At 55.4% G+C, this 14268-nt stretch overlaps 1 protein-coding gene across 1 annotated transcript in view; it reads left to right on the forward strand.

Moving 5' to 3' along the window:
* The window catches only part of LOC104510633 (proton-coupled amino acid transporter 1-like), a gene marked incomplete at its 3' end in the record, with an annotated part of 16558 nt that extends 2295 nt beyond the window's left edge, over window positions 1-14263 (forward strand). Inside the window, exons 3-10 of the mRNA XM_010152949.1 lie at window positions 861-949; window positions 1176-1271; window positions 1945-2029; window positions 2765-2983; window positions 3216-3314; window positions 4763-4929; window positions 11126-11295; window positions 14067-14263. Of these exons, the coding sequence (XP_010151251.1) occupies window positions 861-949; window positions 1176-1271; window positions 1945-2029; window positions 2765-2983; window positions 3216-3314; window positions 4763-4929; window positions 11126-11295; window positions 14067-14263 (1122 nt within the window). The remainder of the gene's footprint in view (window positions 1-860; window positions 950-1175; window positions 1272-1944; window positions 2030-2764; window positions 2984-3215; window positions 3315-4762; window positions 4930-11125; window positions 11296-14066) is intronic.
* Window positions 14264-14268: the final 5 nt, after the last annotated feature.

The raw sequence follows: 14268 nt of genomic DNA on the forward strand, positions 1-14268 counted from the left end.
CTGGAGCACAATTCCTGTGAGGAGCGGCTGAGGGAACTGGGGATGTTCAGCCTGGAGAAGAGCAGGGCCGGGGGGGACCTTATCATTCCCTATAACTACCTGAAAGGAGGGTGCAGAGAGGTGGGGGTTGGCCTCTTCTCCCAAGTGACAAAGGACAAGAGGAAACGGCCTCAGTTGTGCCAGGGGAGGTTTAGGTGGATATTAGGGAAAATTTCATCACAGAAAGGGCTGTCGGGCGTTGGAACGGGCTGCCCAGGGAGGCAGTGGAATCACCATCCCAGGAGGGATTTGAGATGTATGGATGGGGCGATGAAGGACATGGTTTAGCGATGGACTTGGTGGTGTTGGGTTAATGGTTGGACTTTTGATGATCTTAAAGGTCTTTTCTAACCTAAAAGATTCTCTACCCCAGCAACTGCCATCTGTGAGAGAGCTGGGGGCACCTCGCTGCCCTGCTCTGGCTTTCCTCGCTCAGCGATGCAGCATTCCTGACGCTCGGATTGCGAAATGGGAACGATCAGAAAAGGAAACTTCCTTCTTTTGTCCAGACCATGACCTCTTTGTCACCTGTATAATAGTGATGTGCAAGATAATCTGAAAAACAGTCCTGGAAGTGCCTTTCTACGCCCGCAGCGCCGCACCTTGCTTCTTTTGCCTTGTTCCTGCCAAGCTCGTGGCTCTCTGTGGGGTTGCTGGGTCCTTGAGAGGGCTGGTTCCTGGGAGCAGCACCCGACCTCTGGTTCAGCCTCCAGCCGTGTTTGGGCTCACCCAGCCCGTGGAGTTTTGGTCGGGAATAAACCCCATGGTGCAGCTCTGCCTCTGGCCATCAGAGTGCAGCCTTTCCCTCTCTTCCCCTGCAGCTGGGTCCTCTGAGCCTGCTGGTGATGGGAATCGTGGCTGTACACTGCATGGGCATCCTGGTGAAATGTGCCCATCACTTCTGCCACAGGTAAGGAGCAACCCCCCTTCTCGGCACTGCTGCTCCATTGGCTCGTCCTTCCTTCCCAACGAGCCCTGGGCTTTTCCTGAAGCCTCCCAGCAGCAGGATGCCCGTGTTCAAGCCTGCTTCTGGGCTTTATCACAGGAACTGTTATTCCATTAATGTCATCGTTTGCCTTGGAAACCAGCAGACGGGGCTGATGTGACGTCCCTTCTCTCTTTTTTTCTCTGGACAGGTTCCAGAAGCAGTTTGTGGACTACGGGGGTGCCGTGATGTACGGGCTGGAGTCAACTCCCAGCGCGTGGCTGCGGACACATGCCGTCTGGGGAAGGTACCTGTGGAGCAGGGGACTTGTCTCCAAGCCCAGCACGTGCTGCAGCTGGGACGGAAGAGCCAGCTGCTCTCCGAGCTCTGTCAGCGCATGAGTGACCTAAAATGTTATTTGCCTCATCTACCCTGAGCGCGCACACAGGGGGTGATGCTGGGGTCTTTGATCCAGTCCTGTCCCCAGCCAGATGCAGCTTATACTAAAGGAGTGGGAGAAGTATGTCTCCACGGTGTAACAAAGGAGTAGATAACACGTACTGCAGTGCTGGCCCGTCTCAGACACTGAGCAGATCTCATTGCTGCTCCCAGGGATGATACCATCCCGGTGGATGTCGCACAGACCACTGCACATCAGATGCTGGGAACATCCACCTATTTCTGTGTCCGGGGAGCACAGATGGGAGATGCTAAACCCAAGGAGGAGACTTTCCTCCTGAGGCTGGTCCTGACCCTGTGGAGGGGGTGGGAGGGGGAGACCGGAGAGCCTGTGGTCTGCGAGGTTGGGTGATCTCTGTCTGGATGACCGAGGAGAAGCGGGCTGGGTGTGCTCTGACCTGCACCCCTCTGCCCCTGGGGAGAGCAGCATCGCTGCCGTGGTCGAGTGCAGCCCCGGGCAGCCCAAGTAGGCTCTTATTTCTGTGTGGCCTGGCTAACAAACAGTCTTTTTTCTTTTCTAGGCGTGTGGTGGGACTTTTCCTGATCATCACTCAGCTGGGCTTCTGCTGCGTGTACTTTGTCTTTCTGGCTGACAACCTGAAACAGGTCAGACTTCCTCCCTCCTTCATGAGCAAGGGGAAGGCGAGAGGGGGTGTGGAGGCTCTTGGGTTGTTCTTGGCTCCTCTGTCACAGCCCTGTTCCCCACCAAAGGTCTGGTATCCATAGCTGATGCTGCTCAGGAAAGTAGAGGATCGTTTTTCCCGTTCAAACGGGGCAGGCTTCTTTGAGAGTCCCTGGGACTTGCTCTGCGTGCCCAGGCGCTGGAGCCGTCCCTGTGTGCCTGCAGTGCCTTTGGAACACAAGACCCCAAAGAAAGGGTGATTTCCCATGAAGAAAGCAAAGTAGCCAGCAGTAGCTTCCAGATGTCTGCACAGGAGCAGGGCACCGGGTGACTGAACGGGGGTGTGATGTTGTGTGGTGCAGCATGAGAAAAAGGACCTTTGAGGACACATCACTTGATGCCTCTTTTGTCTCTTCTCCACTGACCCTGTGGGCAGCATGAAGCAGCCTCTGCCATGTTCACGTGCTCAGTGAGCCTGGGCTGGGGTGGGTTTTGCTGATTCGGTTTGGATGCCGTAGCTATTCCCACCTCTGCTCCTGGCAAGGTAACACGGATTTAAAACTGCTTGAAAATCCGTGTTGCTTTGATTTTAATTGACTAGCTGTGTTTGCAAATGAGCTGATAGGATAGTGTTCTGACCCTCCTGGGGTGGGCTGCCGAGGTCCATGGCTCTCAGACCTGCACCATGGGGTTCATCAAGCCTTGCTGTGCTTCCCCAGGTCATCTCTGCAGCAAACGGGACCACCAATGACTGCAACTCGAACAGGACGGTGGCCATGACCCCCACCATGGACTCCCGGCTCTACATGCTTTCCCTCCTGCCTTTTGTGGTGCTGCTCTCCTTCATCCAGAATCTCAAAGTCCTGTCCATCTTCTCCATGCTGGCCAACGTGGCCATGCTTGGCAGCCTCATCGTGATCTACCAGTACATCGTGCAGGTGCGTGCACAGGGCTCCCCCTCTCTCATTTCTGTCACGTCTCGTGTTTTGGCAGGTGGAGGGAGCTCCATAGTGGGGTGTTCACACGCCATGGGGTGCTGCTCACTTCCATGGGCATGGTGGTCACCCTCCACTCCGTAGGGCATTCCCTGCACTGTGGGGCTGCAACAGGGAGCAGGTCAGGTCCTTCCCATCCTCCCCGTGTCTGAACACTGCGTGGGCTTTTTTCCAGGACATTCCTGATCCCAGTCACCTGCCTCTAGCAGCAGCCTGGAAGACCTACCCTCTGTTTTTTGGCACGGCGATCTTTGCTTTTGAAGGCATCGGGGTGGTAAGTGCCGGCGTGCGGCAGCGGGGGGCTGCTGGCATGGGAGGCTCAGGCCGTGCTCGGGCTTGCCGCAGCGCCTGCTCCGCGTTGCAGCTGCATTTGCAGATGAGCTCTGCCGGCAGCCCAAATGCTGGATGATGCTGTTAGCTTTAGCCTCCAGGCTATTTCCTGGGTCAAACCCTGTTGCTTCCATCTGAGGCTGGAGGAGCACATGCTCCAAACCTCCGGAGGTTGGTTGCTGCTTGGAAGGTGGCTGTATCAGGCAGTAGGTTGGGCTCTGCTGGGAATTGCGCTGGCAGCTGCCTTTGGCTCTGGTGGCTGACCCACAGACGGGGAGTCATCCCGAGTCTTGTTACCAGGCTGGATGCTGAAGCTGCCTAGCTGGGAGGTCAAAAATTGGGACACAAAACAATGTGATCCGTTGCTTCCCACCCTGCTGCGGAGGCACCGAGACCTCCCTTTGGCAGCCGTGTGGCCCCAGCCTGCTGGGGGGCTGGATTTGCATGTGCCTCTCATACCAGATGCTGTAAATAGACCACTGTGTCTGGAAAAAAAAGCTGGGTGGGTGGGTGGAGAGCTTAATGGCTCCGTGAGATGCTGTGGGTTGTTTCCGGGAGCTTCCTTTAAAGGAGGAAAAAATGTTTTCATCTCTTAATACAAGCTGGCTGTGTAAACACAGGGCTGGAGAGGGCCAAATCCGTTACAGGAGGAGTGTGTAGTGAATGCTGTGCCTGGGGCAGAGGGCTCTTGCCGGCAGTGAGGCACAAATGCTCTCCTCCTTGCATGACTTGGAGGTGGAGAAGCAAATAAAGGCTTTTCTGGTCCTGCCTTTTCACCAGCTCTGTCACTGTGTTTCTTCTTGAAATCCCCACCGCCCAAGGGCAGCTCTAAAAATGTCTGCTGACGTCCTGTATCTGAAAGCCAGTGTTAGTAGTAGAGAGGTGAGGGACTTGCTTCTGTCCTTCCTTTTATTGTCCTGCCCGGTTGAAATCTGTCTGGACAGATTTGGTAGGAGAGTGTCTTGGCCTTTCCAGGGTCTGCTGGGTAAAGTCAGACCGTGTACCGTGTGATGGGCCTCTCCCAGCAGACATGGCTGTGCGGTTTTGGGGTGCAGAGTGTAATGCAGTTAAGGTAGGGGACGGGTGGCATCACCCCCTACCTTACGGCACCAGTGGGCACAGCTCCTGCCGAGGGCAGGGATCAGGTCCCTTCGCTAAGGCAAGGGCAGGAGTGACCTGACGGAGACTTGCCGTGCCAGGCGTGAAGGTGTCAGAAGTCGGATCTCCGGTACGGGTCTTTTTCAGCGCTCTGTGGGCGACCATCCCTTTCCCTGGCATGGAGGGCTGTGCTCAGCCATGAGGCTGCCCCTCCTGCTTTCTGGGACTGAGGGGTGTAGAGGAATGGGGACAACCTGCTGCTCTGTCCTCACCCTCCTCCTCCTCCTCTCCCAGGTGCTGCCTCTGGAAAACAAGATGAAGAACCCCCGTCAGTTCCCGGTCATCCTCTATGTGGGGATGACCATTGTCACCATCCTGTACATCAGCCTGAGCGTCCTGGGGTACCTGCGCTTTGGGGCGGGCATTCAGGCCAGCATAACCCTCAACCTGCCCAACTGCTGGTGAGTCCTGGGGGGTGAGCAGGGTCCCAGCTGGGGAGGCAGGAGAGGGGGCAAGAGGGGGACGTTCTTCCTGTGAGAACTAACCTGGGTGAGCTTGGGGAAGGATCACCCGTGCTGTAAACCAGGTGGTCCGAAGGAGCTTGTCGAGGGTTGTCTTTGCAGGGTGGAGAGGCTCGCAGGGTCCCCAGTCGTCCCTGCCTGGGCGGGTGCTGCTCCTGCCTGTTTCTTGGAGCCTTGTGGCTGCTTTTTTTGGGGACTGCCGGTCCCTGTGGCTTGTGGCCAGATGTTGAACACAACCCAATATCGATCGGAAGGTTGTTTAACAGTACAAAACCATTTCTCTTCCTCAAGTGAAGCCCACAGAAAACTAACCCAGAGCTGGGAGCTCCCAGAGGGGTGAGGTGTCTCCACATGTGGGGTGTATTCATTGTTTGCAGCCCTGGAGCTCGAACTCCCACTCCTGGACTTTGTGTTTTGCCTGGATGTGGCTTGTTTCGAGTGCCGATTCCATGAGGATCCCCCTTCCTTCCCATGGGGGCTGAGCTCTGCAGCTCCCCAAACCTGTCTGTCCTCCTCTGGGATCTGGTGAGGCCTCTCGAGATGCTCCGCTTGCTGGCTGGAGCCCTCTGGGAACGCACGTGGCCTGACCCTGTACTTGCTTGCCCGGAGGGCTGTTTCTCCCCGTGCCAGGGCCGGTGGCTGTTGCAGCAGCTGGCTGGGCTGCGTGCTGGCCCATCGCGGGGGTGAGTGCTTGCTCAGCCTCACGGCTCCATATGCATCCCAGAGGGGAAATGCAAGCAGCTTCTCTTTCCTTAGGGACGAGGAGTGCGGAGCATGCAAATGTTGAAAACAAATGCCTTTCCCAGCCTGCTCCGCTTGGGATTATTTGAGAAAGTCCTGAAAAAAAACCCCATTTCTGTGCCTTCTTATGACATGGAGGACCACTCTGCAGTTCGTTTCTCTTTGATGTCTCTGCTGGCTTGAAATCCTGCAGGAGACCAGAGAGGACTGGAGCTGGGTGTGCCTGCTGCCCCCCCAGCCTGTCCTCTCTGCTGTCAGCAGCCGAGCAGTGTGACTTGCTGCCCTTTCCCTGCTGACAGAGTGCCCAGCAGGTCGAGGGAGGGGATTCTGCCCCTGGACTCTGCTCTGGTGAGACCCCCCCTGGAGTGCTGCGTCCAGCTGTGGAGCCCTCAATATCAGAAGGATATTGACCCCTTGGAGCGAGTCCAGAGGAGGCCACGAAGATGCTCAGAGGGCTGGAGCCCCTCTGCCATGGGGACAGGCTGAGAGAGTTGGGGGGTTCGGGCTGGAGAAGAGAAGGCTCCGGGGAGACCTTATAGCACCTTCCAGTACCTGAAGGGGCTACAAGGAAGCTGGGGGGGACTTTTTACGAGGGCCTGTAGTGACAGGACAAGGGGTAATGGGTTTAAATGGAAAGTGGGGAGGTTTAGATTGGATATCAGGAAGAAGTTCTTCACAGAGAGGGTGGGGAGGCACTGGGACAGGTTGCCCAGAGAAGCTGTGGATGCCCCATCCCTGGAAGTGTCCAAGGCCAGGCTGGATGAGGCTTGGAGCAACCTGGTCTAGTGGAAGGTGTCCCTGCCCATGGCAGGGGGGTTGGAACTAGATGAGCTTTAAGGTCCCTTCCAACCCAAACCATTCTATAATTCTGTGATTCAGGCTTGACTCAAAATTCAAGTCACTGGTGGGCTTCCACACCCTGACCTTATAGAGCTCTGTGGCTGGGGCTCTGGAGAAAGCAAAGATTTTAAAAAAATAGAGCCTGTTTGTGATTTAATTATTCCTGTGTGGGTTTCCTTCCATTTGAGTGCACAGACTTCTGTGCACGCTGGATCCGTGTAGTGACTAACTGCTGGATGTTGGTGTGGCAGAAGGGTCCTGCTCCTGCCGAGAGCCTTGTCTTGTCCTCTGCAGGGTCTGGGAGCTCTGCCATGTCCCTGCTTTCAGCGAGGAGGGATGGGGCTGGTGGAAAAACGTGCCTGTGTTGTAGGGAGATCTGAATCCCACCCTGCTAAGCACAGTAGGCATGAATCCCATCCGCTCAGCAAGCTAAAGGGAGGTGTGGAGAGGGTGAAATGCTTCTGCTTCTCCTGAAGGTGGAAAGCGGGTGAGATCCGGGTTTTGGGCTCTGCAGGGCACCAGATCATGCCACAGCCCGTAACGATGTCTGCTGAGCTGTAACGCTGTGCGGGGGCTTCTGTTGGAAATCAGCTGTGCTCTAAAGGGTGACGTTCCCTTAGAAGAGGGTTGTGGGATTTCTGTGACTTGCCGGCTACAGAAAAATCCTGCTTCAAATGCATGTTTCTAGGAGCATCCACGCTTTCTGCCAAAGTACTTCTCTGAAGAAAACCTGTAGGGTTTTTTTCCCTGAAAGAAGAGAATATCCCTTTGGAAGCTACACCTGGGGAAGCCCGGGTGTGCGGCAGGGCTCCTGTGGGCTGCCTCCAGGGAGGGAATGCTGCAGTTGTTGTTACTCAGCACGCACAATGCATCGGTGTTAGTGCCTGTTTCTCCCTGGCAGAACATTCGGAGGAGGCTGTAAATATCGGACCTGGAAATGGGTTATCCAAAATGAGGGCTGGGATGCTTGGGCTGAAGCCCTGACCGCTGTATTCCCGTGCATTAGCTGTAGGTGATGGGTGAAGACGTGCTCTTGAAATGCGTGTTTTGCCCATCCGGCTTTGCCTGTGGGTGTTCTCCCCAGCAGCAAAAGGTGTTGGGCTGCAGAAGCAGGTCGTAACGGCTGTGGGTGAGAAGTCCTGGGCTTTGCCTGCAGCGTGGGAGACAAGGTGAGGATTGTTGTGGGGTGCTGCATCCTTCCTTGGCTGTAGCCATTGCCCAGAGGTCTCCAGAGCAGATTCAATGAACGTGTCAGGAATCGTTGAGTTACGGGATGACTAAGGACTTTTCCAGCCTCGTTTCTCTATAGCCACAGCTTCCTCCAATGAGGAACGTGTCAGTTCCCAGTGCCCAGGTCTAACCACAGCCTCTGAAATACCGCACTGCTGTGCAGAAATCCCTCCTCACATCCTCGGAAGGGTTGCTTCACCCTGCCATCTGAGGAATGAAGAAATGCTGTAGCGAGGGGGAAGATGTTTGGTTGCGTATGGCGGGTTGGAGGTGGGTAGTGACAGAGCTTACGGTCAAAGGAGGGTATGCCGTGTCTTGCAGGTTGTTGGGGTGGCTTGGCATGGCTCTCGGGGTTAAGCAGGTGGCTGTAGTTGGCAGAGCAGCACCACTCCAGGGCCCTGCGTGGATCCGTGCTTTCTGTGGGTCAAGGCTAGTGCTTGAGCTCTTCCTCCCCTTGGTATTTGGAATGCCCTTTGAGCTTGTTGTCCTGGTTCCTCACCTGTACAGGGTTGGTACCCAACCTCATTCTGTGCCTTTTTTAATAACGTCTCTTAATCACGGATTGCCATGGAGCGCTTTATGGCTTTACAGCATCGCTTAACTGGAAATACAGCGATAAGATAGGCAGGCCATGGGGTAGGTGGCTCAAGGCTGCTGTGCTCTCAAGTCATGTGCGGCTGAGTGGGCGCACTCTGGACTCTGATAGCTTTGTCTGTAGTTTGTCTGTGGAATCACAGGATACTTTATGTTGGAGAGGGCATCATGAAATCATCAGGTCCACCCTCCTGCTCAAAGCAGGGCCAACTTAAATTTTGAATATCAGTAAAGAAGGAGGTTCCTCACGTCTTGAGGCCCTTGTTCTGGTGCTTAACTGCCCTTCTGGGATGCAGCTCTCTCCCATTGGTTCTTCGGCTGTGCAACTCCGCCAAGAGCCTATCTCCATCTTCTCCATGCCCTCCAGGTAGCTGAAGGTAGTAATAACACCTCCCTTAACCACCTTCTTCATGCTGAACAAGCCCACATCTCAGCCTCTCCTTGTATCTCGTGCTCCAGCCCCAACGATTTTCATAGCCTCTACTCAGCTGGCTCAGGTAGGTCAATGTCTGGTCCTAGGAGCCCCAAGACTGGACACAATGCTCAAGATGCAGCTTCACAAGCCCCAAACAGGGGAGTAATCCCTACCCTTAACCTGCTGGCCACGCTTTTGCTAGCACAGCCCAGTATGTGGTTGACCTTAATCGCTGCAAGGTCCTGCTGCTGGCTCATGTTCAGTTTGCTGCCCACCAAGACTTCCAGGTCCTGTTCTCCTGGCCAACTGGAAAGCCAGGCCCCAGCCCTTCCTGTGTGTGGGATTTTGTGTTGGCATTTGAACTTTGCCATGCCACCATGTCGTTCAGGCCTGGCTCCAAGGCATGTCAGCCATTCTCTCCAATTCGGTGGTCTTGTGAACTTGCTGAGAGCGTGCTCTGGGTCACTGAGAGCTCGCCCAGGTCACCAATGAGGGTATTTCCATGACTGGCCCTTGGCAAATCCCTGCTGGCTGTTCACCCTCTCCAGTATGTGCCTGGAGGTGGATGCCAGGAGGACTTAGCTCATACTTTTCTGGGGATGGAGATGAGGCTGATTAGCCTGGAGCTTCCCTCATCCTTCTTGAAGGTGGATATGATTCTTCTTCCCAGGCAGTGGAACCTCTCCCTGATCACCCCGCTCTTTTAAAGAGGATGAAGTGGCTTCAGGCAGATGTTGGCCACAACCTCAAATACACCTGGTCTGGTCCCGTGGACTTGTGTAGGTCCCATTCGCTTAGGTGATCCCCATCTCCACCCTCCGCTTCTGTGGGAAGTGTTGGACTCCACCAGACTATCACTACTGTTCAAAGCTGTCTTGCGTGGGAATACTTGGAATTCTCTGTTTTGAGACTGTTGTAGCAGCTGGCTTGGGCCCAAAGAAGGTAAAGGGGTCTAAGAAGGCAGGAGGAGCCAGATACCTTCCTCAGCTTGGATCTACTTCATGTTTTCCCAAGTGGTATGGCCAGGACCCAGGTTTCCTGCTTCATCAGCATGTCTTGAGCTGGGGAAAACGGGTAGGACCGTAAATTATGTAACTAGATAGCACGTCTCTTTTGGAGAGGCTTGTTCTGCTCTCGGGGAGCTCAGGACAGAGACGGGGCTGGGAGGTGGCTTTTTGGCCACCTGCAACAGGCTGTCCTGCAGCCCTGCTGCTGCGTCGCTGTAGGATCTGGGATGTGACGAGAGCTGACACGGGGTGAGCCTAAGGTGCTGTTTGCAGCTTGTCTGTGCTCTGCCTTTCTTCTAACTGCCTTCCCCCCAAACATGCATTATGCAGCATTCTAAAAATAGCTGCTCTTTTTTGTTGTATGGAGGAGGTTGAGTTGCAGGTGGTGGTGGTGACGTTTGCGTCGCGTTGGCTTTGTAAGCAAGCAGTGCTGTCCTCTTCCCCATCCTCAGAAGGCAGCAGTAATCCAGATCTCTGAAATATTCATGGCTGCAGCTGACAAGCCTCTTTGGAGGTATTCTTCATCTCCTGTTTAAGATGGAGAATATGATCTGGCTGCTTACAAATAACTGAAAAGGAGCTTTTTGTTTTCCTTGCTTGAGCTCAGAGGCTGGATTTAATTGTTAAAGGTCCAGGTGAGGAAACTCTGGGATGGGAGATAGATGCAAATTCATTCTGGGTCACTGGCCAAAAGTCAGGATTGCAAGCTCCTGGCAGTACCAGTACTAGGCATCTGGGTGTTGGGGGCAGTCATGAAGGCAGGCCTTGCAGAGTCCAGCCCGGGCAAGTGGAGAGGGTGGTATGGAGCCTGGATCCCTCTGTGGGGAGCGAGGTACCTGGAGGAGTCATCTACAGCCAAGGGCAGGGTGACACACGTCAGCATCTAGAAATGTCGGTAGGTGCCTCAGATTGTCAAGAGTGAGTCAGGCTCCTGGTCCCTTGGCCAAGGACACCTCAGCTTTTCATGTGCCCTGCAATCAGTTAGGATCAGGACAGTATTTTGATATCTGTGCCCAAGGAAGCAGCACCTGAGAGGCTGCTGGCCCAACTCCTGCCCTTCGCAAAGCCAGGACTAAAGCCTGATAAGCTGTGGGTTGCCCCAGCTTGGAGATTGTGCTGTCTCCTTGTTATCTCTTGCTCAAGAAAGGTCTCTGTGGATTGAACAGAGATTTTCCAGGAGAGTGTTCTGGGGGCGGAGACCATTGGGACACAAAGGCCTTTTGGGCAGAGTGTTCCCCTTCTGCTTTCTGCTGCCGTGGGGGCTGGAGCAAGAGCGTGTCTCACTGGGTCTCCTCCTTCTCATTTCCAGGCTGTACCAAGCCGTCAAGCTGCTCTTCTCCTTTGGGATTTTCTTCACGTACGCCGTGCAGTTCTACGTGCCCGCCGAGATCATCATCCCGCCCCTTGTCGCCCGCGTGTCGGAACGCTGGGGCTGGCTGGTCAACCTGCTCCTCAGGGTGGCCCTGGTTGGTGTGACCTGTGAGTAGAAACCAGCTTGTCAAGAGATCCCCTGCGAGGACGTGGCACCCCTGTTCCCACCGTGGGCTGGGGGTGCTGGGAGCCCCTCAGAGCTTTGTTTTCCATAGGCAGCATGCAGCCAGACTCCTCGTGCCTGCATGCTGGGGGCATGGCTCCACAGGGGTCACTGACGCGAGGGGGCGGGTGTCCTGGTACTCACACTTTCCTTGCAGCCTGTAGCACAGGAGGAGACAGCTGACAATGGTACACGGCCCATATCCAAGGCCTGCGGGCACCAGGGCAGGTCTGCTGGGTCAGCCCCAAACGGTCCCTTTCCCTTGGTGGTGTTTGGTGCCTGCAGGGAGGCTGTGGTGGGGCAGGCTGCCGGGCTTGAGCCTTTGGGAAAGGTGTGGAGCAAATCAGGTGCAGGATTTTGGCAGGCGTTGATTCCTGAAGACCAGATCCTTGCTGGTGTCAGCATAGCTGAGATGCTTGACTGAGCTCCCAGGCGTCACGTGCTGAAAAAGAGCTTTTCTCTGTGGCCTGACGCTGCTGATGCACCAGCTGAGCATCAGGGACCTGGCCCTGTGTTTCAGCCGGCTTCGCTTTGGGCTTGAGAGGAGCATGGTGCCAACTCGAGGGCCATGGGGATGGCTGGGAGCAGGGTGCTGCTGGTTTCTGGGCTGTCACTAATGATGGACCAGAAACGGTGCATTAATTTTCAGGGCAAAGCTCCTGAAACGTGTTCTGTGACACCCACAGCTGGAGGGATGGTGCAGGGATGAAATCCTGTTGTGCTGGACCATATGCTCCGGCCACCCCGGTGCTGGGGGTTGAGCTCAGAGCCTGCTTGTGGGATAGGAGCCTCTCCTGGAGGGCATTGGGGTGTGCCCGGCCAGGGGAGCAGAGGGAAGGGGTGGCATTAGGCACCAGCAGTGTCTGTACCCTCCCGGTTTGGCGGTAGGGAGGCTGCAGAGGTGTTGGTGGAAGGATGCTGGTTCCTTTTTACCTCCTCCCCTTATCTTTCCATGCAAGAGAGCGCTGTGGCTGTTGGCAAGGATAAAAGCAATTAGGGGGGTTGCATGAATATTCATGGAATGATTGCGTGGCCACAGACCAAGCCCACATCATGGCTTTGGCTTCCAAAGAGAGGATGCAGTTGGATGTAGGGGTGTCTTTTAAGCATAGACTTCAAAACCAGCCCACTTAAACCCCCTCTGAATGAATACCTGTGGAAAGCAGGACCATTGCCCCTTCAGGCTGAGGACTGCAGCTGGTGCTTCAGCTCTGCGTGTTCCAGAGGGGGATTCATGGTTTGATTTATGAGTCCAAAGAACAGCGTGGGGTGGGCTGAGGGTGCTGTTGGTCGGCTGCTTTGCTTTCCCTGTGGGTTGCTGGACCGGGGATGCTGCTGGAATGACAGAGCATTCCTTTGGCTCTGTGTAGGGCTGAGCACTGGGATAAACTTCCTCCAGGTCAGCTCAGCAGGGACCTTTGCTGCTGTCCCCATGGGGATGGTTGGTCTCTAGGCTTATCCAGGTGCCAGCAGGGCTGGAATGGGGGCCATGTGCAGGAGCATCTCCTGTTAGTGTCTTTGCCTGCTGTCAGTCTCCCAAGACTTCCATCTCCGGCAGTGCTGCGGGTGATCTTTGGGTCAGGGAGGCTCCAACAGCCTCTCTTGCCTGTAACATTGCCAGGGACCGAACAAATTCCTCCAGTAAGGAGATATGAGATGTCCCTTCTCCACCGAGGCTGTAGCTGCCACGGTTCTAGCTGTCTTCCGTGTCTGAGAGGAGCTTTCAAAGCAATAAACCAATTTATTTCTCTTGGTCACTTTGATTAAGCGCTGAAGTCGGCTTTGCTTGCAGAGGATGCTCTTCTGTCAGACAGGGCTTTGGTTGCCTTTTCCTCAGGCTTTGACCAAAAAGCAGCAGCGATACTCTCGAGTGCTGAGGTTGCCACGGATGGGGGGCTCGCTTGGTGCGTGAACGTGCCGAGGGGCACCGCTCCCGGTTGGAAAACCTCTTCCAAGGACCTTGGTGATGCTTTATATTAAATCTGCTCCCCAAAAGCCACCACTGCGGTGCCCCAAGGGGAGCTCGGAGGTGGTGGCGGCTGTGGGCTGGTTGGAAGGAGAAGGCACCATCCCTCCATCCTCCCCTGGCCCTGAGCAGCAGGAGGAGGAGCAGGAATACGCTGGAGTTTGAACTGCTAAGTGTGAGCTGTCAGAAGTCTCCAGGGGGATTTTCCTTGGCTGCAGTTTTTACCTCCCAAACGTTCTTCCCCGGGCTGGGCCGTAGGCGCTCTGCTGCTGGAGCAGCTCTAAACGCATGCAAACCACACGGATTTATTCGGGGTGGAGGGAGAAGGCTTTTTTTTCTCCTGCTTTTATGGGGTTTCTGAGGCTTTTTACGGCTCCCCAGGTGTGGGGAGCAGGAGTGCTGGCTCTCACAAGGGGGGCTGGGGGTGCTGGCAGCTGCTCTCTTGCCAGCAGCATCTCTTTGCTGGAGCGCCCATCCCTGAAGCTGGCTGTGGCCGTGCCCGGGGCGACAGAAAAGGTTTGGTCTGCGTGCTGTACTTCGTTAACTCAATTGCTTAATTGCTTGTCGGGGAGGGGTTGCTGGAAACATGCAGCTACGTCTTCAAAGCTCTTGTGTCAGGGAAAAGGGCAGAGGTGTGATTCAAGCGCACGGCATCGCTGCGGTGGGTTTTGGCTTGCTTGGACTTGGGGGAGGGAGGTCTCTGGTACCCGGGAGGCAGCGGCACTAACGTCGTGTTGGCTCCTTCTCCAGGCGTGCTGATCCTCATCCCGCGCCTGGACATCGTCATCTCGCTGGTGGGCTCCGTCAGCAGCAGCGCCCTGGCTCTCATCTTCCCTCCGCTGCTGGAGATCGCCACCTACTACGCCGAAGGCATGCACCCCCTCCTCATTGCCAAGGACGTCGCCATCAGCCTCTTCGGCTTCGTGGGTTTCGTGGTGGGGACGTACGAGGC

This window comes from Eurypyga helias, unplaced genomic scaffold (assembly GCF_000690775.1).
Source record: "Eurypyga helias isolate BGI_N326 unplaced genomic scaffold, ASM69077v1 scaffold1436, whole genome shotgun sequence".
Taxonomy (NCBI): Eukaryota; Metazoa; Chordata; class Aves; order Eurypygiformes; family Eurypygidae; genus Eurypyga; species Eurypyga helias.